Raw genomic sequence first — 26449 nt, forward strand, 5'->3', positions numbered from 1 at the left:
TATATGCTTGAAGAAATACTCCAGAAAAAATATATAAAATAGATACAAATTATTAAAAGGACTTCAGTTAAGAGATAATAAGAAGAAAATATAATGAAACCATAATTAATATCCTCAGAGAAGTGAGATAAAATGCTGTATCCATGAAATAGGAACAAAATTCTATCCTTTAATAAAAATATGAGAAATCAAAATATAAAAATAGAACTTTTCTTTTTTTTTTTTTTTGCATTGCTGGGGATCAACTTAGGGCCTCATATATGCTCAGTTAGCATACTACAATTCCAGTCCCATAAAAGTAGAATTTTTAAATACTAACAAAGCAAATTAAATCACTTAGAAAAGAGAAATAAAGGAGACAAAATGGAAAAAATTAAACTAGAATATTTAGACATGCCACTATCCAACTAATAGGAACTCCAGAAAAAAATCAAATAAAACAGAACAAATCAAATAAAACAGAAATAGATATAGAAGAGAAGTTATAAAAGAAACAATAAAAGAAAACATCCCTAAGTGAAAAAAATGTAAGTTTCCAAACTGAGTCAATGCAGTACTCAAAATAACAGATAAAAAATTATCCATAACAAGGTATATACAATGTGGCAAAACTTTAGATCACTAGTGATAGAAAGATCATGAGAGTTTACACAATTTAGAAAAAAGTCATATAAACATGGCAAGGAATTAAAGGTTGTCTGACTTCTCAACAGCAGCACTGGAAGCTTTCTGACAATGGATAAATCTCACAATGCTACTTTTTCCTTGAACTCTATCCTTCTATCCCTCTTTTTCTATTTCTGTCTATCTCTAACGTCATCTTTCTCTCCCCCTGTCTCTGCCTCTTTGTCCAAGGAGTCATGAAAGCCCAGGAGTTGATGGCAGCTATTTTTTGACCAGGAAGAAAATCAGACTTAAAAAGAAATAAATGAAACTGACATTGCAGAAGGCAGAGTGAAGAAACAGAAAAAAGCCAGGACAGTGGTGACATCATTGAGTTACTTAAACCATCCCCGAATCCCTTCCTCCCTCTCAGCATTCCATTACATGTGCCAGATAGTTGCTTCATGGCCATTTATGACCTAGTCTCAGAAATCACTGGGATTATCCTGTTCTGCTTACTGAATCAGCCAACAGCCTGTCCAGATTCAAGGGGAGGAAATGTAGAGTAACTCTGAGAAATAAAGCTACTGAGTATACTGTGAGGCTTAAATGCAGGCTTTCCTGATCTAGGAAATGAGCTTAGTGTGCTACAAAATCATTCCTAACCTGTGGGCAGAGCACTCCTAAGGAGCCACAGAGTCATTTCAATGGATCCATGTGTCACCAAGCCTTTTCATAGATTGAAGAAATATGTGCCTTGAAAACATAAATAACTGTACTATTGTCTTCAAAGTATGCGTTCTGTCTTATAATTAATAAGATACAAACTCATGCAAAATCTTTGCTGAAGTTAAAGTAGCATTTAGTGTTATTTTTATTATGTATTGGATTGTGTGTTTTCTTAATTATGGATACAGAAAGTACAAATAACACATGGGGGCAATATTTATTATGTTTTAAAAGGATAGTCATGCCAGGAGTAATGGGGCACGCTTGTAAATCCAGTACCTCAGGAGGCTGAAGCAGGAGGGTTGCAAGTTTAAGGCCTGCTTCAGCAACTTAATGAAACCTTCAGAAATTTAGCAAGACCAAGTCAAAATTTTTAAAAATAAAAAGGGAATGGGGATGTAGCTCAGTGGTAGAGCATCCCAGGGTTCAATGCACAGTACCAAAAATTAAACCAAAAAGGAAAAGGATTGCCATGTCTTTCAAATTAAATTTGCCATTTTCACACTGTGCCATAAATCACAGAGTATTCTGAGGTAAGGCTTATTCAAGTACAATCACACTGCCTGCCACATCCACAGGCAGCTCAACTCACAGACCCCATGGCAATGGCTCTAGACGGCCACACTCTGTGCCATACATTCCCGTGTCCCATCCACAGCCATAACTGATTGGATCAGGGGTAGGCAGCTGAGCCAATCAATCCTTGCCTGGCCAGTGACCTCCGATGTGGCTTCACACAAAACATTATCAGTTAGAGACAAATTAAGCTACTAAGAACTTCTTCTGCAGGGCATTTGCTTTGTTTTTAATTGGCACATAAGAAAAACACATATTTTGTGGGGTACAGTGTGATATTGTAATATATGTATACATTATGTAATGATCAAATCAGGGTATTCAGCATCATCTCATACATTTATCATTTCCTTGTGGTAAGAACATTCAACATCTTCTCGTATTTTGAAGTACTTAACACGGTACTGTTAACCATAGTCACCCCACTGTGCAATAGAAACAGAACCTATCTGCCTATCTATGTGTAACTTCCTACCTGTTAATCAATACCTTTTTCAGGCATTTGAACTCAGACATAGAGACATACAGCATCGGAGACAGGAAGCAGCACAAACTGACACCAATGAATCAAAGTAATGTGAGAGCAAACAAAATTCGAAGGAGAGGTTATGAACTAGAGAGAAGAGAGTGGGTAAGGATGCTGACTAGAAGCACAAGAAGCAAATTGAAACAACATGTATGAAAACAGCAGAATGGTGTTAACTTGGAAGTTCCTGTGTCATAAAGTTCTTCTCCAGAGCTGCTCATCAGAATCAGCCTGAGAGATGTTCCCTCATGGAATGCCATCAGAATCTCCAGTGTATTTAGAGGTTGAAAAAGCTATCAAAGCTATTCTGACAGTTGCCGGTCAGGAGTCCCTCGTCTCCAGAGGCCCCACAGTGGCACGTTTCCCTCTCTTGGATTTCATGGAATCCTCTATCTTCCTTTTGACTTTTGAATTGTATGTGCCCTGACAGTTAACCCACTTTACCTAGCCACATGATTTTTCCACTCCTTCTAGGCAAAAGTATCTAAACAATTACTAAAAGGAGAGCTGTAGAAAAGGGGGAAATTTTTTTTTTTGCCTTTATACATGTGCTTTTATTTTTTTGCATTACAATTCTTATTACACATATACACCACAATTTTTCATATCTTTGTATATAAAGTAGGTTGACGCCCAATTCATGTCTTCATACATGTACTTTGGATAATGATGTCCATCACATTCCACCACCATTGCTAACCTCCTGCCCCCTCCCTTTCCCTCCATCCCCTCTTCCCTATCTAGAATTCATCTATTCCTCTCATGTTTCCCCTCCCTACGCCACTATGAGTCAGCCTCCTAAAATCACAGAAAACATTGTTTGGGGGAGATTGGCTGACTTCACTTAGCATTATCTTTTCCAACACCATCCATTTATCTGCAAATGCCATGATTTTATTCTCTTTTATTGCTGAGTAATATTCCATTGTGTATATATGCCACATTTTTTTTTATCCATTCATCCACTGAAGGGCATCTAGGTGGGCTCCACATTTAGCTATAGTGAATTGTGCTGCTATAAACATTGATGTGGCTGTGTCCCTGGAAATGGGTTTTAAATGGAGTTATCTTCCAGAAAAGTAGGGTTTTGAGAAGCTGTTTTTTTTGAAAAGTTGCTTATAACTTGAGAGGGAACCCCGAGACAATTTGGATATAAACAAAGTTACATACATTTCTCTTCATATTTTCTCAATTCATGACTCTAATACTTCATGCCACGTAGAGAAACCAGCTCTGGTTCCTGTCACCTCACGTGTTTATACTTTGTCTGTTAGTACGTGGGCCTTATCTACCTCATGTCTGGAATCACGGACAGTAGCTCAGACACTATGGTAGTCTGAGATGTCAACGTACAATTAAAACAAATCACCAAATCAACATTTCTGTAACTTATTTTTGTGACTCCAGGACACTAAGGGATGCTTGGATCTTCTTTGATGGCCGTTGAAGGAAATTTGAGGATGCAAAAGCGGTAGTGTTAATCAATATCCAATTAACAGTCATTCACAATGAAGATGATAAGTTCTAATTGTAGATTGTCATGATTTCAATATGTAAAAAAAGCACTGTATATTAGAAAATTAGAACTAGAAAATTAAAGTTATTGCATAATTAATGGTACTTATCAAATTACACGTTTTAACAGTTCTTTGTAATTCACCATTATTACGACATACACTTAAAATTGTTTCTTCTATCTTAAGAGTTGAAAACAATGTCCCAACCTTCCTTTCTACTGAAGTTCTTGATATTCCTTTCTTCTTTGCCCCAAGTTACCTGCTTTCTCTGCCTTTGTATGCAGTAAGGTCTCTCCCACTGAATTCCTTCCTTGTTATTTTACTGCTTTACAGCTCCAACAAACTTTATCTGTGAAAGTCCCTGGGTCCACCCAGGAATAATTAGTCATTTTTAAACCCATGTCCCCTACATCATTTACCCCCAAACTTCTTCTACATTGGTCAATATATTTTGTAGAAATTATTTCTTTTTGAGGACTGGGATCAAATTTTATTTATTCATATTTTGCTTTGCTGTAGTAATTTCTAATGCTTAACACAGTGACTGGAACAAAACAGGTGCTAGACACTTTTGTTGCAAAAATGAAGAATGATTGTATGTGGTTGTACACAATTTCTAATTCCCACGTGGCTATAGTCAATGGTACTTATTACCAAGATAATTAAGTGGAATGCAGTTTATGGCCAAGAAAGATCATACTCCCTGTAAATCTGGCTCAAAAGAAACCAAATCCATGATTTTGAATTTTAAGGCCATGATCCAAACAAGACAGAAATATCCACATGTGAAATTGTTGCAAAAGAAGTTACCATCTTGAATCTAAAGGAAAATGCATAAAACTCTGTCATGGATGTCAGTAGTAGATAGGAACACTGCTGTGTCAATAAACTTGAAGTAACTAACAATTAACATGGAAATACCTTTTCTGGAAGATATTTATTAAATGTTAAATCATCCAATATTTAAAACTTTGAAACTCCATTTGATACTGAATGAGAGGCTATTAAACAAATACAAATGACAAATTGAGTAACCATTTCAACTTCTTTTTTTTTGGCGGGGGGTGGGGGGGGTGGGGTATGGGTTACCTGAGATTGAACTCAAGAAAGTTTCTTCAGTTACACGAAGTCATCTATCTCATTTAAAAAAAAAAAAAGTCTTATCTGACATATTTGCACCATCTAGACTGCTTTCCTCTAAAAGCCGCTTCATTTCTGAGCCTGGGCTTTTTAGAAAGCCTATAGAAAATACATCATTTTGCATTTGCTGGAAAATTAAAATGTCAACTTAATAGTGATAAGAGGGGGAAAAGTAGAATTATCTATACAAATCAAAATGAAAATCAAACTATTAATTCTTACAACTGCTTGAACTCTGCCTACATCCTGAAACTTCACCTGGGTCCCAGACCCCAAATCATCTGCTTTCTACACATTTTCTCTAACCACATCAAGTTTACCATGCCCAAATGAAACTCCCTAAAATTAGCCCTCCTGTCCATTAAAAACACATCATTCTCCGAGTCACTAAGGTCACTTATAGTGGTGACTTTTGACCATTCATTTGCATTTTTCTTTTATTTTTTGCCCTTTAATTCTATGGATCTGCAAAGTGAACCTATGTTGTTCCCAATATCCAGCATCCCTTCCTTGCAGAACTAGCTCTCTTGCATTTGAAGTAATACTGTTAATCATTCCTTCCACCTGCATCAAGATGCATGTGACCGGGGCGGATCATTCGAGGTATCTCATTCCCCAAGCAAATAGTATTGGTCAAAGAGATAGGTTTATGCAGCAAGTGGGGCAATCAGAATCCCTATCTTGGAATTCATAATTAAATATTGTAATAAATTCTCTCTCTACTAGCATTGCTAATATAGGAATAAGTGGATCCAGAATAGAAAGAGAATGACATTAAACCCAAGAATGACATTAAACCAAGAAAAAAGCCAGTTTTAATGACATTGCTTGCATCCCTGACACATCCATGCTTGAAGTCTGTCCCATCCCTGAACTTCCAATTAGGTGAATTTCAAAATCCTGATTCTATCACCTTTTACCTAGATAATCTTGGATAAACTATTCAACTTTTCTGAGCCTCACTTATCTCATCTGCAGAATGGAAAATAATATTATTACCTATCTCACAGGACAATATGAGGATTAGCACTGTAAAGTCTCAATAAATGTCAGCAATAATCATTGAGTGCCAGTGAATTCCTGATCTAATTTGAATTGGGGTCCTGTCACAACAGAAAGAGTGATGATGATAGGATTTCAATTTCCTTAAAAAAATGCTTGGAGTTCATCTATCCTTTACCTTTCCATTTTTACCACATCCACAGGAGTCTTAGCAATGTTTTACCTGACTGCCCTTTAATCCCTACAGTCCACCCGTGCCAGAGCGGCTGCAGTTAGCATCACTTTCTTCTTTGCTCCAACTCCCCCTGACTGCTGAGGCTCCACCTTTTCCATTCAATCTGAATTGCCTCTAACATTCTGGTCAGCCTCATATCCTACCTTCCACAAGATCCACCTTGCTAATACTGGTCCCTCTGCCTTCTGCCATCACCCTCATTCGTTCTACCTTTTTTTCCCTCTCAATAATCAATGTCAACCATCCCCTGATGCAAGTTCTGCCTCTTCTAGGATGCCTTCTCTGGACCTCATGGCTTTCACTGAGTTACTCTCTGATATTGCACCTCACTTTCAATTCTGGACTAATAGGCTACAACCTGCAATCATAAACAGCTCCGCCTCACTTCAGGTGGACCTAATTAATCCAACTAGAAAGTGAAGTTCGTAAGTTATGTTTCCTGGCATGTCCCTCAACTCAGGGGCAAGTACATACTGGCATCAAAACAAATATTTTTATAGGCTTCACTGATAACACTAACCATTTCTATTTTTCGATCCTGTTGTCTTTAGAGAATTTTTTTTAAATTAAGATGATTTTTACTGCAATTACCTAATCTTCATGCAAACACTCAATTTTGAGAGCACATAATTACTTTAAATGACAAGATAAAGCAACAAGGCAATTTTAAGAGTTACATGTTTTTATTACACAAACATAACATTTCTTGTGGGAGTGGATCTTCAGTTTGCTTCCTGCTTTGACAGAATGTTAAATATCTGTAGAAACTGTCTAAGAGTGATTTATGAAACAAACATTCCGCTACCCCCTTCAAGGAAAAAAAAAAAAAGTCTCATTGCCTATATTTCCCAGTCAGATTTCTGAGAAAAATAATAGGTTTTCTTTATTTTTACAGTGTGGTACAAACAATTTCTTTAAAGATATAAAAAAGGACAGACTTGTAAAATATGAGCCCCATTTGTTTACAAAGTTCTATAAAAATACATTAAGTAAGCATGTGTTGGTCCTTTGATTTAATATTCCAATTTACCAGAAACGAAAAAAAATTCAATTACACAAAGATATGCAAACTACATTAATCTTGCAGTAATATAATGTCAACATCATCATGAACACCTTGCAAGAGTAGCTCTCCTGGATATGTGACAATCTTCCTTCGTTTTGCAGCTTTGAGAGTTCCTACCAATGCTTCAAAGAGATTGGCACATTTGTCATCTTGGAAGAGGACCCCAAATTTCACACTTAACTTTCCATCAGCATCTAATTTGAGAAAATACAAAGTTAGTAAATGCAAAATTTGTTTCTTGCCTCCATGCTTAGTGAACTTTCAAAACCTTTAATAAACATCTAACACTGGACTAACCAAGATTACAATGTAAAGCTTAGCCATAATTCAAGCAGCCTCTTCCTAGAGCCGAATGATAGAATAAATACAATGTGTTATGACTCTCCCAGCTTTAACATTATCTACTCAAAGACCGAAAGAGAACCAAGAAATATTTATAAAAAGTGAATGTGCTATGGTACAAATACTGTAGATGAATTCCTTTTGCAGTTCTAACTTTTCCTCTCCAATGACAATTCCTGAGTTCAGACTGTAATTGCAAGTTGGTAAATGATAATCCTTTCCCCATTTTTGTCCACCAACAAATACACCATCCACATTGGTGCAGAATTAAAAAAAAAAAAAAGTAAAAGATTTTTTCATGTATTTTTAGTTGTAGATGGGCACAATACCTTTATTTTATTTATGTATTTTTATGCGGTGCTGAGGATTGAACCCAGTGCCTCACACATGCTAGGTAAGCGCTCTACCACTGAGCTACAATCCCAGCCCAGAGTAAAAGAAAGTTTATCAGAAGCAAATCTGCTTGATACTCTTCCACTTTAATTGCTCAATGGCTCCCTATCACCTTCCAAATAAAGTGAAGCCCATGCCCTCATAATAAGAACCTTCATCCTCCAACTACACATCCATTTCTTGCCTGATCTTCTGCCTCATCACAAGATATACCTTTTGATCCAATCATGATGAACGCTTGTCATTGTCCACAGTGACATTAAAGAAACTGATTTTGTAATTGTGCCCATGTTGAGGCATCTGCCCAGCATCACAGACCCTTTCCCTAATAAATTCTTTTCTTCAAGAATGGATTCAAATGTCACTTTCTCCAAGAAGGTCCTCCATGATTCTCTCAGAGAGTTGATATCTCTTCTTATAAAACTGACTATATGTCTATCAAAGCACCACCATCAACTATAGTAAAAATAAGTAACACTTACTAAATACTTGCTATAGTCCTACAACTATTCAATGCATTTTAGTCATTAAAATTCACATAATCCTTATTTCATAGAAGAGAAGACACAATTGATTGCAAGAAGCACCATTATTTTATGTTCCAATTAAACTGCCCACTTAACTCCAGCACACCATGATTAGATAAATCCTCATTTCAAAAATTTTTAAATGTAAAAATGTGTACTTGAATCGCTGAGATACAGTATTAGTATACACATAAGGCAACCAAGAAACAGAAAAGTTTAGTCGTGTACCTAAGATCACAAGTAAGTATGTAAGGAAGTTGGGATTCATTCCCAGAGAGTGTTGGGATTCATTCCCACTCCAGTGTCCATGTTCTTAACCACTTCCCAAAACATGCTCCCAGTCTGTCCTCCAACTACCCAAAGAAGTCTTCAAGGACTAAGACTGAATTTTGTTTATTTCTACATTTCCTGCACTTGAGCACAAAGGAAGCATTCAAGAAATAGCTGTTGGATGAAAGCATTTAAAACTCCAAATAGTCAGTCTCCACTTAGTCTTTTCTAGCTGAAAAATGAGACTTTCAAGAATTTGACTTTAGGGGCTGGGGTTGTGGCTCAGTGGTAGAGTACTTGCCTAGCACATTGGAGGCACTGGTTCAATCCTCAGCACCACATAAAAACAAATAAATAAAATAAAGGTATTATGTCCATCTACAACTAAAAAAAAAAAAACAGAATTTGACTTTAAAAGAAACAGAACTTTGTTCATCCATTTCCAGCTAGAGTTAAAACATCATATGTTTATTAGTCAAAATTACTCCAGACACAACTTAAATAATTAACCATAAGATGTCAGAAGTTGACATATCTCCATATATGCTTTGCAACTCAGCAAGTCATTTTTTTTACCAAAACAAGAAAGTCAATCCATACAATACTGCTACCCCCGAGAGACATGACATCCTTGGGCTAGAAGAAACTAGGAACTGGGGAGGAATAAAAGCAGGGGTAGCACTGGTGAAAACAAGACTTAATAAATTTCCATCAAGTGGTAATGGTGAAGGGGTTGGAGGAAAGTGGAATTAGAAAGATTGTTCATTTGCCTGACCAGGGAAGTAAATAAATGACATTCTCCAATGTCTGTTTGGTGTTCTCCTCAAACATCAGATTCATTCCCATTCCAAAGTGAACTCATGCTTCTCCTCCTATACTGACCTGCCCCATACTTCAAAATCCTATCTGAGATCCTAGGTTTAAGTAAGTGCCCCCAACTATTATATCAAGAATCAATTTCTACAGTCCCATGCTGAACTGTCAGCACTTCATAGTTTAGCATACCATGTTTTTTTTTCCTGATAATTGCTCCATAAGTGCTCCTTTAGTTTCATCAACTAAGTAGTAAGATTCTAGAGGAAGGGTGCACCTATGTCACTTGTCCCTGCGACATATGCAGATGCTCAATAACTATTAACTGACCATAAGATTAAACTTGCTTGCTTGTTAAATCCACACCACTTTTATATGCCTCCTTCATCTTTTCTTAGTACATGATGACTCAGATTTAATGTAGTAACCAAGTGACTAGAGAAGACCAAAAAGAGAAATGGGTGCTAGGGGTACACCTCAGTGGTAGAGAACTTGCTTAGCATGTATAAGGCCCCAGGTCTGATCCCCTAAAGAAAAAGAAAAAGAAAGAAAGGGAGAAACTCAAAGATACCCATGTCCTAACCTCTAACCTCTAGGACCTGTGTTACCCTACATGGCAAAAGGGGCTTTTCAGATGTGACAATGGAGGACCCTGAATTGGGACAATTATATTGTATTATCTAGATCAGCCCAAGTAACTACAGGTCCTTAAAAATGGAAGACAGAGGCAGGAGAGGAGGTCAGTGTGATACAACATAAGGACTTCACAAGATAATACTGGCTTTGAAGATAGAGAAAGAGGCCATGAACCAAGTAATATGGGGTGGGAAAAGGTAAGGACTTAGATTTTTCCCCTAGAACCTCCAAAAAGGAAGATAGCCTGCCAACCTCTAGATCTTAAGCCCAGTAAGACCCTCATCAGACTCCTGATCTACAGAAGATATGAAATATGTTAATATGTTAAATGTATTATTTCATATCACTAAGTTTGTGGTCATCTGTTACACAAGAATAGAAAACTAATACAGGAGACAGTGGAGATAAATGGTTCAATGGAATTTTCAAAGTGTGTCCTATTATTTCAAAGGATTGGGATTCATAAGCAAATACAGCTTTGAAAATCAAGCTATAAATGATGAAATTCATTTGGAAAAATAAGAGACCCAGAATAGCCAAAGCAATCCTTAGCAAGAAAAGTGAAGCAGGAGGCAACACTATACCAGACCTTAAATTATACTACAGAGCTATAGTAACAAAAACAGAATGGTACTGGGACCAAAACAGATACATAGACTAATGGTACAGAATTGAAGACACAGAGACAAACCCACATAAATATAGTTATCTCATACTAGACAAAGGTGACAAAAACATGCACTGGAGAAAAGATAGCCTCTTTAACAAATGGGGCTGAGAAAACTGGAAATCCATATGTAAAAAAATGAAATTAAACCCCTATCTCTCACCCTACACAAAAAATCAACTCAAAGTGGATCAAGGACTTAGACTCTAGAACAGAGACCCTGTACCTACAGAAGAAAAAGTAGGCGCAAATCTCTACCATGTCAGCTTAGGAAATGACTTCTTTGATAAGACTCCTAAAGAAAGATAAGAAGTAAAATCAAGAATCAATAAATGGGATGGAATCAAACTAAAAAGTTTATTCACAGCAAAGGAAACAATAACATGAAGAGAGAACCTACAGAATGGGAGAAAATATTTACCATATGCACCTCAGATAGAGCATTAATTTCCAGGATACACAAAGAACTCAAAAAACCTAACACCAAAAAAATAAATAACCCAATCAATAAATGGGTAAAGGAACTGAACAGATACTTCACAGAAGAAGAAATACAATCAGCAAATAATATGAAAAAATGTTTAACATCACTAGCAATTAAAGAAATACAAATCAAAACTACAATGAAATTCCATCTCACTTCAGTCAGAATGGCAATTATCAAGAATATAATCAACAAAAAATGTTGGCAAGGATGTGAGGAAAAAGGTACACTCATACATTACTGGTGGGACTGCAAATTGGTATGACCACTCTGGAAAGCAGTATGAAGATTCTTCAGAAAACTTGGAATTGAACCACCATTTGACATGGTTATCCCACTCCTAGGTTTATACCCAAAGTATTTAAAATCAGCATACTACAGTGATGCAGCCACATCAATATTTATAGCAACACAATTCACAATAGCAAACCTACGGAGCCAACCTCAGTGTCCTTCAACAGATGAATGGATTAAAAAAATTGTGGTATACACATATCGGAATATTACTCAGCCATAAAGAAAAAAGGAATTATGGCATTTGCTGGTAAATGAAAGGAACTGGAGAATATCATAGTAAGTGAAATAGGCCAGTCCCAAGGCTGAATGTTTTCTCTGATATGTGGATGTTAATTCACAATGTGGGAGGGGGCTAGGAAAGAGGGAGGTACTTGGGAAGAGAGAGAGGAGTGAAGGGAGGAGAGGGAGTATGAGGGTCGAAATGATAGTAGAATGATTTGGACATTTATCACCCTATGTGCATGTGGTTATAGAACCCATATAACTCTGCATCATGTACAACTAGAAGAATGAGAAGTTATACGCCATTTATGTATGATGTGTCAAAATGCATTATACTGTCATGTATAACTAATTTAGAATTAAAAAAAAAAAAGTCATGTATGTAAAGGGGATTAAGAATGCAAAAAAAAAAAAAAAAAGCAAAAACAAACCTGAACGTTGATCTAATCAAGTGTTAGGGGTAATGTATAAAGAAAATTAAATTCCTCTCTTCCTTAGTAGGAAGTAAGCAGATTATTCTTAACACCAAAACATCACGAAAGATAAGTATGCTGTTTAGAGACATGGAGGTAACTAACAAAGGATGTAAGTTTTTACTTGTGAAGGGCAGGAAATGTGGAGAAACTGGGAGTAGAAGGAAGACTCCTATCAAGCTTTTCATCTTTATTATTTGACTCCTTAAACAATGTGCATGTTTAACTTTGTTTTTTACAAAACCATTTTTTAAGTAAAAAGAAATGTTATAGATTTAAAAAAATCAAGCTATAATGATAAAATAACTCTTGTAAGATACTTCGTAAGTATGTTTTTCATTTATTTGATGTAATTTTAAAACTTTGAGTTCCATTATCCGAGTCATTACTGACTATGTCTATTGTTCTTATTATTTTTAAAATGCTCCCCAAATTCTTATGTCTTTTCTCTGAGATGTAACAAATACCTAAAGCTACAAGTATAATAGTAACTCTGATTACAACTTAGGAAAAAGACACTAATACTACCAATTTTACATGTCACTATCTTTATAGTAGCTGCCTGCCTAGTTGTTGAAGAAAAGGACAATTTAAAAGAGAATATCCTAAAAGATTTTGTTTTAAATTCTAGTTATATGCTCACATTTGTATAAAACTCAAGAATTTAGAGAAAATAAAGACGATTTTGTATAGTTGCGATTGAAGTCCTGAGTTACTTTGGAAGTTCATAAAATGGTGGCAGAATAAAGCAGAAAACATGGATTTTAATAGTGTGGCAAATAAAAATTTGAACTCAATTACCAGATTTTAATGCAACCAGATACAAGATGTTCAGTGATTTTCTTTCCATTCAAAGGGTAAGGAAACATCTCAACTATTCTACCTCAGAAACTGGATACCCCAGTAGCCCTGTGTCTCAAGGTGTGCCTTCATGGCCAAGGGTAGTTACTACTTGAGACTGTGGACAGAATTGCCAGTCACTGTCCTAAAGCCCTGGGGTGGCCCCTTTCTAGGTCAGAATGCCAGTGCAGCCTGCTGTGAAGTAAACTAGAAGAAATACCCGTGTTACTTACTTTTTGAACCCAAACGATGAATTTCCTCCACTAAGAGGTTAACTTCATGATCCACATTCATTGCAACCTGCAAGAAAAAATAAGACTACCTTATGACCGTTTCTATGTTCCATCAAGCACCTATAATCCAATGGCTCTATCTTTTTTGATGTGACATTTGTCACTATTATTTTCCATGTCCCTCTCCCTAAAAAGACTGTGTGATGTAAGGGCATTAAAGTATGCCCACCTTCACTATCTGTGTACAGCTTTCCCTCTTGGCTACCCCAAATCCTGTTGTCCACCCCAAATCCTGTTGTCCACAGTCTATTGGGGGAAAGGCAGCCCTTCTTCTCCTGCTATTACTCTAAGCAGGTGTCCTTCACAGTGCCCTGGGAGACCCAAATACTACAAAAAGTGAGTAACATAGGATCCTTGCTCAGGGCAGAGGGTTCTGGAACCAAAAGCAGGGTGACAAGCACTCTAAGAGGTGAGTCCAAGGCATTAAGGAAAGCTGGAAAAGGCTTCCAGGAGGTCACGGGGAAGGAGTGGAGCAAGCAGACAAACGGGAAAGAGTGTTTTATGAATGGGGAAGAGCATGTGCAAAATCATGGAGAAACTGATATACTTCCTGCCTTTCAAGAGCCTGCAGTCTAGAGGGGAAGGCAGATTGATAAAAGTGGCAATTTTAGTACCCTCAGGTCAGTGCAGTGATAATTTATGGGTCACAGTACATCTGACAGCAGTGAAGAGCTTGTGGTGAAGACTATTCACCTTCAGATAAGGAGGTGTTCAGGACCTAATGGGAGTGGAGATTTATCTTGGATTGCTAGGTCCTCTATAGGCTGCTTCCGCACACTTTCAGCCTCTTTCATTCTTCCCCACTTGAACTCCAGGCTGCAACCACACTGGGTTTCTTTCCATTCCTCAAACGTTCCTTATTCTCATCTCCAGCCTTCCCACATACTGTTTCTTCAGCCTAGACTCATTATTTCTTTCTCAAGGCTAACTCTCATGTGTTCACTTCCTGCTTAGAGGAAACTTCCTCCAGAAAGCCTTCCCCGAAGCTCTGGAGGTAGAGAGCTCTCCAACTCTGTGTTCCCACAGGGCCCTGTGCTCTTTTATATTTTACTCCATTGGAATTACTGGTTTCTCCATTTTCTCCACTAAATGATAAGCTCCTGTCTTCAGGAATTTGACTGAAAAGCTCCCTGTTTATCACTTCTGACACTGAGAGTCAAGGTTCCATAAATATTGGTTTCATGGACTGAAAAAAACAAGCAAAGAGACAAGAGGGGATGGAACTATATCTGTAAGCACATCAGAAAGTTCAAGCAACTGGGTGGAACAAGCATCAATTCAGTCTTTTTGAATCATACTTTTTTCAAACCGAATAAGGGACAAAAAAGGGGGGGGGACTGTGTATATGGTTTCCTTTAAGGTGACAATAATTTGGAAGAAACAACTTTATCCAGATGGAAAATAACTAATTCCTGGTAGCTTTTAGAGACAAGAGTGACATCTATGTCTATAGACCACCTGTTTAAATGATATTGATTGGAACACCAGATTTTCTATCAGCTAATAATTAAAAGCACCACTACCATCTGCTATGTTATTTATCTGAATATTATAATTTAAGGACCTTGTATTGCAATAAAATGCAAAATCTTCAATTAAATGCATCTATATAAAACTTATTATCAAAAATTATCCAAATACTGGGACTTTGCATTTGGGGGAAATCATATCTTTAACATTGTATGTAACTCAAGACATAGTTTAAAAGAGATACTAAAAACATGAAATGTATCCAGAGATTATGGCCAGAATGCTGAAGGCTTGAACAGGATGCCATGAGAAAAACAGCAGGGAAAAAACCTATTAACGACAGAGTGGTGGGAAGCTTTTGTTTTTGCCTGCCAGTACCCATTCCCCATTCTCACAGTGAACAATCTCATTTTTGTCTGCTTGGAGCACTTCCTTCCTTATTCCAAACCCATGGATCTTGGACAGAGCCTCACCTGAGTCTCCAAGAGTGGTTCAAGACCAAAAAGGTTGGTTTGAGGCATTAGGTTGGTGTTGCCATCCACATCAATGAAGTTAAACCCTAACATTTTGCTAGAACTAGCAAAACACCACTCTCTTCCCACTGGATTCTAAGATGTTAGTTTATAGCCCTGATGTTGGAAGATCCCATGTTGAAAGTACCTAACAAGGACAGAGCTGACACAAAGAAAATCCAGACATGTTACAATGACTAAGCCCTTATGTAACTCTGGACTCTCCAGTTACATGAACCAATGCTGTCTTTCCTACTTTTTCTTGTGCTGGTTTGACTGAGTTTCTATCACTTACACTTTAAATAGTCTTGACCCATAAAATTAGTTAGAGATCTACTTTTTTTTTTTTTTAACTAAAGTTCTTTTTATTTTTTTCTTTGTGATACTGGGAATTGAACCCAGGGGTGCTTTACCATGGAGTTAAATCCCCAGCCTCTTTTATTTTTTATTTTGAGACAGGGTTTCACAAGGTTGCCCAGACTGACCTCCAACTTACAATCTTCCTACCTCAGTCTCCTGATTTGTTGGGATTACAGGCATGTGTCACCTCGCCCAGCTAAAGCTCATTTTATACTCTTATATGATTAGTCTTGTTTCATATTTCGCTATTGGATAGATAGGATGGATAAATGTATTAGAAAAGCAGATTCGGGGGCCATATTTTTTAAAAAATTCTAAGGCTGGGGATAGCTCAGTAGTAGCATGCTTGCCTAGCATATGCTAGGCTCTGGGTTCAATCCCCAGCACCATCAAAGAACAAAAACTCTCTAACAACCAAACTGCCCAATAATACAGTTTGTATTCTGTTCCTGGAGGTATTAATGAAGAAGTAGCAAGGCTCTATGAGGAATGATGAAAAAATTAGCCTGCACTGGACAGAAAAATAATGAAATGTTCAAGATTAAGAATTTCTTCAATTCTCCTATTATCAGATTCCCAGGCCCTGGAAATTTATCTCTTCAACACCACTCCCCCATTCCTTCCACCCATCATCAGCAACACATTTCAGATTTAGATCTCAATTAATAATGAGAATCAACGAGAAAATCCCTCTATTATGTTCAACATGCATACCTGCATTATATTAAGCAGATGTATGTCCATCCAATTCTGAGAAAGCAACCAGCATTTCTTTATAATCATTTACACATTCAGGTCTTTACCTATTTTAATTCACACAGTTCTAAGAACCTTGCAAAGTACTTATTATTCATTCGATTTTTATGGATATTGAAACAGGCTCCGAGGGATTAACGCCCCACAATTAAATACTGTTTCCAACATATCATTCTGGTTCTTCCTCCTCCTCCTCCTCCTCTTCTTTTTCTTTTCTATTGTACAAATGCACTAAATATAATAGCGTATTTGTATGAAATATTTCATGCTGAGTACTTGCTAAGGCAGATCAACTTACAAAGCAAAAAGGCTTCCTGCCCAGACCCCTATAAATAGGAAAATAATAGGTTTTGAAATTAACTGCTAGCATACATAATTTGGCATGTTTTATTCATTTCTTTTATTATTGGGGAGGGGAGGGTAGGCATAAAGAAGAAAACTGCTCATTGTGACACAATCCTTGGATGGCCCATGACATTTTATTAGCAGGACAGAAGCCTGAGACTGAAGTGAGCAAGAAGATCAAGAACAATGAGAGGCCATAAGCAGAACAAGCCTAGGGGGAAGAAAGAGGTTGTCAATGAGGCTGAACCAGAAGAAAGAAAGCAGCTCAAGGGAAGGCGAAGGCAGATGCTAGTCGCGCCTTCTGTCAGAGAATCTAATTAGGCTTTGTGCGTGGGAATCACAAAGAAAACGGAATGAGGCATATGCTGGGACGCCCCATCAATACACGCTGAAGAATGTATTTAAGGTCCCTCTAATATTTGTGTGTGTTAAAGTTTGGAGGCAATGCGTGAAGATTTTCTAATAACTACGGAAATAAAACCTACTGGAGTGGGGACTCCAGGAAATCAGGAGCGAACTTCACACAACACACACACACACACACACACACACACACACACACACACGCCGGGCGCTTTCCCAGCCCTCCCTTGCAATCACTTAACAGCTGGTGAGGGTCAAAGGATGACTGGGTTCCTTCCTCTCGCTGGCGCGCGCACGCTCCATATTTGGTCATCGCTTCTCTAAGTTTGGGATCCTGCCAAGTAAGGGTCCCAAGCCCTATGCCCTGCAGGCCATCACACGGTCACCACTGGCACCGGTGCAGGACTGGGGAGTGCTGAGCTTCTGCCCTCCATCTCCGAGCAGCCCTACGCGTCCCAGGAAGAGCTGCGTCCCGGAAGCCTTTGTCCCGGCAACTCACCGGCCAGCGCTGCCTGCCCACGTTTCCCCCAGGGCCGGGTCTGCCGAAAAGGGACACGGCCCAGGGTTCCACCAGTCCCCTCACTAACCTCTTCCCTACCCCCGACCTAAGGGCAGGGCCTCAGCCACCTCCCCCTACTGCAGAGGACATTGCCCCGAGGTCACCAAATTTCTAGGAACAGTGTCTCCCAGCCCTCCAATCCTTCTCCACCCAGTTCTGCAGAATTGGCACCCGACCCACCGTTAAGTGCAAAACCCAAGCGTTACACCGCGGTAAAAAAAAAAAAAAAAAAAATCGTTTCCTCGTTTCTCGCTTCACCGTCAGCCCCTAGCCGGCAAAACGTCACGTGAGCGGAGTGCGGAAGTCTGCGGGAGAAGCGGGGCGTGGGAGGCGCGCGCCCACCCAGTCCACTCCTTCACGGTTTCAGCCCCCGCCGCTCATCGCCTCCGCGCACCCCTGAGCCGCCTCGCGGTCCCGGCTGTCCACCCGCAGCCCGCGATGCCGCCAGCAGATTGACCCCTGCCGGACACTCCAGTCCATCTTCGCTACCTTGCCACATCTTCCCGGGGGACTCACCTATAGCTTCGTTTTCTTTATCAATGAAGAATTGGTGTCGAGTCGGTCTAGACCCGGTTATCTTCTTCAGTGTGTTGGGGAGGAAGAGTCTGAAGAAGGAAGTGGCCGCTAGGCAATAGAAAGGTTCCTGGGGAGGAGGAGGAGGAAGGGGAGGAGGAGCCGGGTGGGGAAAAAGTAAAAGAGTTTCTGCGCTCAGGAAAGGGGCCGCCCATTCACCCAGGGACAAGCCTATGAGGAGGAAACTTGGGGGAGGAGACGCCAGAGAAGGGGGCAGTCTCTGGACAGGTGGCTGGGCACGCGGGGCTCCTAGGAGTACCAACCACAGCTTGGATTACCTCCACCTTTCCTTCGTGCAGCCCAGAGTCCTGAACCGCATCACACTGCATCTGATCCTACCGGAGTCTCTCTCCCAACAAAAGGAACAAAGCGCCCCCAACGTGCTCAACAGTGAGGGCTCTTAGGAAGACCGTGACTCACTTGGGTTCTATTTGCCAGGAGCAGGAGCCTCCAGAACACTGAGTGTAATGACTCAAGAGTGGTCTGAATTGCAAAGCCAAGTGCATTCTTGAAAGCCAGTTTGTTTTACTGCAAAGTAATGTTTCTTGGACAAAGCAAGCTCTTAAGCTTCATTATTTCCTACATCTAACTTTATAATTCAATCATTTTATTCATACTCCCTTTATTTTAATCGTGTGTGTGTGTGTGTGTGTGTGTGTGTGTGTGTGTGTGTGTGATATTTGCTGTATCCAGGTTTTGGAAAGGAAAACCAGCCCAAACTATTCCTAGAGCAGGGGTTGTACAAATAATGAATAATAACTACAAAATAATGTTCTTTCCCCAACCCCGGCTGATTGAATTAAGAGTAATAGTTCCCGGGCTAAGGTTATAGCTCAGTGGTAGCGCACTTGCCTAGCATGTGTGAGGTACTGGGCTTGATTCTCAGCACCACACATAAATAAATAAAGTTCTATCAACAACTAAAAAATGATTTAAAAAAAAAAAAAAGAGTAATAGTCCCACCCGAGCATACACATTCATAAAGTCCTCATTGAAGTAACCAAGGGCAAGCAATTCTCACCAAACAGGGTGGTAATTAGCAAATTATCTGACAACTGTCTGATGGAACTGTGATAATTAATAAACTAATCAAAATATCCCTTGGAAAAAGAAAATAGAGAATGAATTGAGAGGGGGATGAGGCAGAAGGGGCCAAAATAAGCTTCCAGAAAGCAAGACCACTGACTAAGCAGAAACCAGCATGACCAAGTGGAAGGTGGGTGGTGACAGAAATGGCGGAAGCAGCAGCTAAGACAGTGTTGGAAGGAGGGCAACAAAGACCTGCTTCCCCAGGGTGTGTGAGTATCCAGGTCCTAGGGCTGCACTAGATCCATCCACTTCCCAAGCTGGGTTCTAGTTACCCTTTTATATCAATACCTGTCACGTGGGTGTGACTCTGAATGAGACTCTGTAATCTTCAACAAAGATGCGATTCTTCTAAGCTTCTCATGTCCGATGCAGTTTGAGGAGATTTCAAGATCCTCTGGGTTCTGTTTTTTCCTCACCAATAAAAAGCTATGAAGTTATACTTTATATCTTTCAAAGACTACATAATGCAATGATTATAATTGAGAAAAATGTCATATTAGTAATTTTCCAAGCAAGACCTAGCTATTTCTTCCTGTGGCAGTGATCACAATTGGTCAGATAATATCTAATGAAGTGAATAATGAATGATGAATAAGGGTGTACTGTGGTGTGTCACTAAGGAGTTAGTGTTTTCCAGTACTCTGTCAGCCAGGAAAAAATGAAATAGATTACTTTACCTAAACAAGTCTAAATCTATGTTAGCTTTAAGATAAATTCTTTTACAATGTTATTTATACACTTTTCACACTAGGTATTACAGACTTCATATTAATCTACAGTATAAGGAATTATAATTCAAGACGATTGTTTTTGATCAGAGATAATTAAAAGTTTTGTCAAAATAAGGTTTTTCACACCAATTACTGTTCCCTTAGTTTCCATACAGACTTTTGCTATTTTTTTCTTCTCTTAGGAATATTATTGTATATAATGTAAGCAATGTGGAAATTTTATGGTAAATGTAACAATCCCAGATAGTCAACAGTCCCTGACTTTTATTATTCCTTAAAGTAAGGCTTCTCATTGGGACATGTCATTCCAGTTCAGTAATAATAATAATGATTGCATGTCTTGGCACTAATTCCTGAAACAACTGGAGTACTGTTTGAGTGCAAGTAAGTAAATATAAAATCTGTGCCTCAGCCAGGTATAGTGACACACACCTGTAATCTCAGCCGGTAGGCTGAGACAGGAGAATCACAAGTTCAAGGCCAGTCTGGGCAACTTAGTGAGACCCTGACTCAAAAACAAAAACAAAACAAAACAAAAATTCTATGCCTTCAAGAAATTATGGGAGAAGGATTATACAACATGAGCAAGTAGGGTTTATCCCAGGAATGTAAAGTTGATTGAACATTCATAAATTAACCAATATAATACAATGTATTAGTGGAATAAATGGAAATACCACGTTTTTTTTTTTATTTTATCAGGTGCAGGAAAAGCATTTAAAAAATCAATTACCTTTTCATGATCAAAACACAAAAGCAACAACACAACTAGGTATACAAGGGGCTCTCTACAACTTATCAAAGGGCATCTACAAGTGACTCACAGCTAACTTTATACTTGATGATGAAAGACTGAAGGCTTCCCCCTGCATTCAAGAACAAGACAAGGGGCTGGGATTGTAGCTCAGTGGTAGAGTGCTTGCCTCACACACAAGAGGCACTGAGTTCTATCCTTAGCACCACATAAAAATAAATAAAGATTGTATCCGTCTACAACTTTAAAAATATTTTTTTTAAAAAAAAAGAACAAGACAAGAATATATGCTAAAGAATCTGCCTCCCCCAAAGAAGCCAGACATGGTGGTGCATGCATATAATACCAGCTACTCAGGAGGCTAAGGCAGGAGGATCTCAAGTTTGAGGCCAGTTTTGGCAATTTAGTGAGAGCCTGTTTCAAAATAAAATAAAATAAAAAGGGCTGAAGATATATAGCTCACTGGTGGAGTGCTTGTCTAGCATGTGTTGAGGTCCCAGTATGGGGGTGAAGTTATCTTGAATTAAGCATGTGGGGAGGTCTGGAATTTTGTTGCATAATTTTGTGAATATACTAAAATCCAATTGATTGTACACTTTAAAATGGTGAGTTTTTTGGCATATGAGTTATATCTTAATTTTCTTTAAAAAAGAAACTACAGAAACTCAAGACTAATGGATAATTAATTAAAAGCTAAATCAGAAAACAAAAAATGATGATTTAGCTGAAATACTAAACTGTTGAACAAAAGGGCTAGTGTAACTGCTTTAGGAATGTGTTGCATTTATTCATTGCTGCTTTATTCATTCATTCATTCATCCAATATTTACTGAAAACCACTATGTGCCAAGTCTCATATATCTCTTTCTTAAAATGTGGTCAAAGACAACATTTTTATATGAAGGAGAACCATTCCTGTCAAATGAAAAAGACTCTTCTAACTTGGCTCATTACACAATTCATTCTAATTTAAATGAAGATATTTTCTTTTTCTTTTTTTCCTTCCTCCATATCTTGCTTTAGTATTTCTTTTCTGTAACTCTCAAATCAGAAACAATATCTTCAACAAGACTCTTAATTTGTAAGAAATAAAAACATATTAAACTAGCACCAGTAATTGAATTATTGAAAGATTGCAACAGAAATTTTCATGGACATTCAAGGATAGGAAACAAAGTATGTGCTAGTGACTTTAGACTTAGTGGAAAAGTCAGGACCAAAGTGTTACCATCTCTGGAGACAACACTATCACCCCCTCCCCCATCTCTCTCCTCCTTTCAATATGTTTATAATCTCCACCCACTCACCTCTAATTCACATTGCTTATGGCTTTAGTTTCCCATGGCACAAAGTCTCTGGTGCTAACTCTACTTGTTCAACTTGTCATTATCAGACAGATGCGGTCTTTCAGAGTGTTCTTTAAAGAAACAATCTAATTGGCCTAATATGGATTATCAGCCCAGTCAAATCTGCTATGTCCAAAACTAGGGCTTCTCCTTCCAAAAAAGACAAATGAGATCATTTCTCTATCAAAGAGGTATGAAAAGGAGTTATTACAACCTATATCTTCCATGGACAACATCAATATGTAGCTATTAGTCCCACATGGATTTTGTCATTTATACTTAATTTAAAATTTAAAAAATATTAAATATTCAGAGCCGTAGTAGACACATCTCAAGTGCTCAATTACCATAATGGTTAATGACTACTATATTGGGTATCACAGATTTTTCTACTATCTCAGAAAATTCTATTGAGCAGAGCAGTTTTTCTTTTTTCTTTTTAACCATTGGTTAAAAAGAAATCAACAAAACTTGGAAAATCAGTAAGAACCCTAATGAGATAATTAACCACTGGTCTTCCAATTCTTCCCTCACTCCCAACCACCAATCAACAAGTTCACAAATACTTGTGTTTTATACCTCCTGATTTTCTGAAAAGAAACTTAAATTACTACAATAAAATGATTCACCAAAAAGACAAATCATGGGACTGTCCCAGTCAATTTAGGACAACTGGTCATCCTACCCACATTTCACCCTCCCCATTCGTAGAGTTGTTTCATTTGGTATTCAGTTTTTCCACTTTCTTTTTCCTGTGTCTTTGTTGTGGCTCCAGGAGGAGAGAGGCTACATTATCCCTCTTTGAGCTTGAGCCAAATGGCCAGTGTTGCCAGCTGAGAGTTAAAGTTTCAAGATCATTAAACCCAGTCATGAGAGGTTAAATGCTGTGTGCAAAGAGCAGCCAGATGGGCAGCTGTGGGGAACTCAGTGGAGTCAGGTGTCAAGGAGGGCACCAAGAAATACAGTTGTTTTTTGTTTTTTTTTTTAATCTGAACATCCAAGTGACTATCTAGGGAGTCTGGAAAGCTTGGAGGGGAAGGGCTTACTGCCACCAGACGTGCACATTAGAATCACCCACCAACTTTAAAATGCAGTGCCTAAGACCTAACCAAACTAGTGGATCCAGAATTTCTGGGGCAATCATGTTTTAAGGTCCCCAGATGATTCTAATGTGCAACTGAGGATGAGAACTACTGTTCTAGATGGGCCTGTGAAACCTGAAGCCAGCAAAAGCTCATGGCAGCAGTTGCTCCAACGAATTTGAAAGAACTTCTGCTACTTTTCAGCTAGAGTAGCCTATGGATGTCTTGTTAGTCCATCCCACAGAATGTAAAGTGCCTGTTCTGATCTCTTCTGAGGCTTCCTCCCTTGTGGTATCCGTGGCAGGACACTCTTCTGGGATGAGCAAAGAACAGTCTTACATCTAGATAAGGTAGGGCCAAATAGCATTGCAAGATTGGAGGGATGCTCAGGAAGGTCTCCATTCCCGTCCTCGATATCTTCTCTATCGCCACATGACTTAAACCTGAAATTCTAATTAGTATAAGTAGCTACACACACACACACACACACACACACACAATAAGTATGGAGTTTGCATTATCAGTTGCCTATTGAGGTAGGCAAGTAATCTAAGCAGATGAAATAACCGTGATTGACCACTTCTTTTGAAGGGATAGCTGCTGTTCACTTGCAATATGGGAATATGCATCCAGTTTTGCTAGATCTTACCATTTTGCTAGAGAAGGTAGAAATTTGGACTTTTTAAAACAAAATTTCCCATTTTTAAAGGCATGAGGCAAATCATTAAAGTGTTTTAAAAACATTTTCCAGCCAAATGAACCTTTCTTCAGGCTGAAAATTTCCCCTCAAGCATACACATGTCCCTGGGAGTAACAGCAGATGGCTTCGTTTTGTCAAAAATATCTGTTGATTTTTTTTTTCTTTCTACAAACCAGATAACCCCTCCTACTCCTTGCCTGCGCTCTCGTTTTTTCTCTTTCTCAACAAAGTTCATCAATTAGTACTTGAAACTTGCTGTTTCTATCCCTTACCACCAACCATCTGTTTCACTGCTTGTAATCTCGCTTCAGACTTTGCCTCTTTATTGAAACTGTTCTCTTTAGTCTAAGGTCACTAACGACTCAATTGGCGAACAATATGGCCTGTACCCAGTTCTCATCGCACTATATCTCTCTGTAGCACCTGATATTGTTATTACTCCCCTCAGTCACGACCATCCCCAACAAGGAAAGTGGCTTAGGCACACACCACTGGCTGGAAATCTGGATTGCTGGAGATCAGGAAGAGGGTGACACTGGGAATGGATAAAAGAAAGAAGCACAAGGCAGGGGACTCTGGGAAAGGGAGTGATATTGTAAGGCTCCTGAAGCAATTCAGATGTGAAATTCTGATCTGGAGGTTTCAGGACCTGGGGAGAAAAATTGTATGCTCAGCAGTACTAAATAAACATTTATGAAACAAAACTGATCTCTACCCTAGCCTTCACTAGTCTCTGGATCTTATGTCCAGGACTGGAGATGATGGAGAGGAACTAGAGTAGGAAGCCAATGTCCCCTGCCAGGGATAGTCATGGGCAGACCCTCATCGTGAGTGCCTAGAACTCTTTGCAGGATTTTCGTGACTATTGCCAAGTTGATGGGATCCTTTCTGTTTGGAGGGGACTCTGAGAGAGGCTGGAATAGTGTGGCCTCATCTTCCTATAATATAGGTGGGAGAGGAGTGAGATAACCAGAACACTGGGAAAACAAGTACAGAAACACAGGAGAAGGGACAGAACTGTACACAAGCTCAAACCCCTTCCCGTGTCAAGGTATGGGATAAAGAGCTATGTACATAGTCTCCCTTCACTATTTCTTCTCTAATTTCTTTTGCAGTCTGTTTCTGCCCTGAGGTCCTAAATAGAAGAAGTCCATAGGGGTTCTGAGCCCACCCCAGATCCTCTCTCAGAATCACTAAGGGAGAAGAGCTTGTTAGATATGCAGGATTTCAGATTTAGGAAAAGAGAGGCTGTGTTACCTTGTGTTTGAGATGCTCTGCTCTGGTCCACCCTCCTCTTGACTGCCAGGTTAACTTTGCTTTTTGTATTGGGAATTGAACCCAGGGATGCTTTACCACTGAGCTGCATCCCCAGCCTTTATGTTTTATTTTGAGGCAGAGTCTTGCTAAGTTGCTGAGGCTGATCTCAAACTTGGGATCCTCCTGCCTCAGCCTCCCAAGTCACTGGGATTACAAGTTTATGCCATTGCACCCATGCCAATTTAACTTTCTGAAACTACAACTTTCATTAAGTTATACCCCACTGAACAATTTCACAGTCCACTCATATTCTATTAAATTAAGAATAAACTTTTCACTGTGCCTTAGAAAACCTTCACAACTTGGCCCCTGCTACCTTCTAGATTCCTTACCCTCCAATATTGTCTGTGAGAACCAAGACTCCCTCAAACTGAACTTTCCATCCATTCTTTCACCTGATCCAGAGTCAGGTGAGGGGATGGGGTGGAGGGCAGCTTTGTTCTGTAAATGTTTATGTCATGCTTTCTTGCCTTGGCTCAGATTACTCCCTCCACCTAATACCTCCTCCTCTGGTGCCATAACTTCGCCCACTGAAACGGAACATGGCATGTCCTGTTCCAAAGTCCCTTCAACTGCCCTCCCTCTGGGCTTGCTCACTGCCCTCTCCTAAGCTTCGGCCTCCCTTCCCACTGGCTGCCTGGCTGGCACTGTCCTCTACTCCCAGTCCTACTCCTCAGGAGCCAGAAACTCCAGTTCTTTTCCTTGTTATGCAGAGCAGTTTGGTTATAGCTCAAAATCCAAAGCCTCAATAATGTGCTCTGCCTCTGACCCTTGGACAGGTTGGAAGATCTGGTCAAGAGTAAATTGCTCCTGTTTTTCCTCTTCCTTCCTGCCTTTCCCT

The 26449-nt window shown here is 39.0% G+C and overlaps 1 protein-coding gene across 1 annotated transcript; it reads right to left on the bottom strand.

Moving 5' to 3' along the window:
* Nucleotides 1–6992: 6992 nt before the first annotated feature.
* On the bottom strand, nt 6993–18703 carry Abracl (ABRA C-terminal like). The gene is made up of 3 exons (XM_027938539.3): nt 18533–18703; nt 13592–13658; nt 6993–7588 (listed from the first exon to the last, which is right to left on the bottom strand). The coding sequence occupies exons 2-3, from the start codon at nt 13650–13652 to the stop codon at nt 7404–7406; spliced, it is 246 nt and encodes an 81-aa protein (XP_027794340.1). The 5' UTR covers nt 13653–13658; nt 18533–18703; the 3' UTR covers nt 6993–7403.
* Nucleotides 18704–26449: the final 7746 nt, after the last annotated feature.

Source organism: Marmota flaviventris, chromosome 6 (assembly GCF_047511675.1).
Source record: "Marmota flaviventris isolate mMarFla1 chromosome 6, mMarFla1.hap1, whole genome shotgun sequence".
Taxonomy (NCBI): Eukaryota; Metazoa; Chordata; class Mammalia; order Rodentia; family Sciuridae; genus Marmota; species Marmota flaviventris.

Excerpts from the sequence above, each read along its gene's own strand:
- Abracl (XM_027938539.3), bottom strand. The coding sequence starts at position 13,652 with ATGAATGTGGATCATGAAGTTAACCTCTTAGTGGAGGAAATTCATCGT. Across the intron at positions 7,589-13,591 it reads TCATCGTTTGGGTTCAAAAA|ATGCTGATGGAAAGTTAAGT; the intron begins GTAAGTAACACG and ends TTCTCAAATTAG.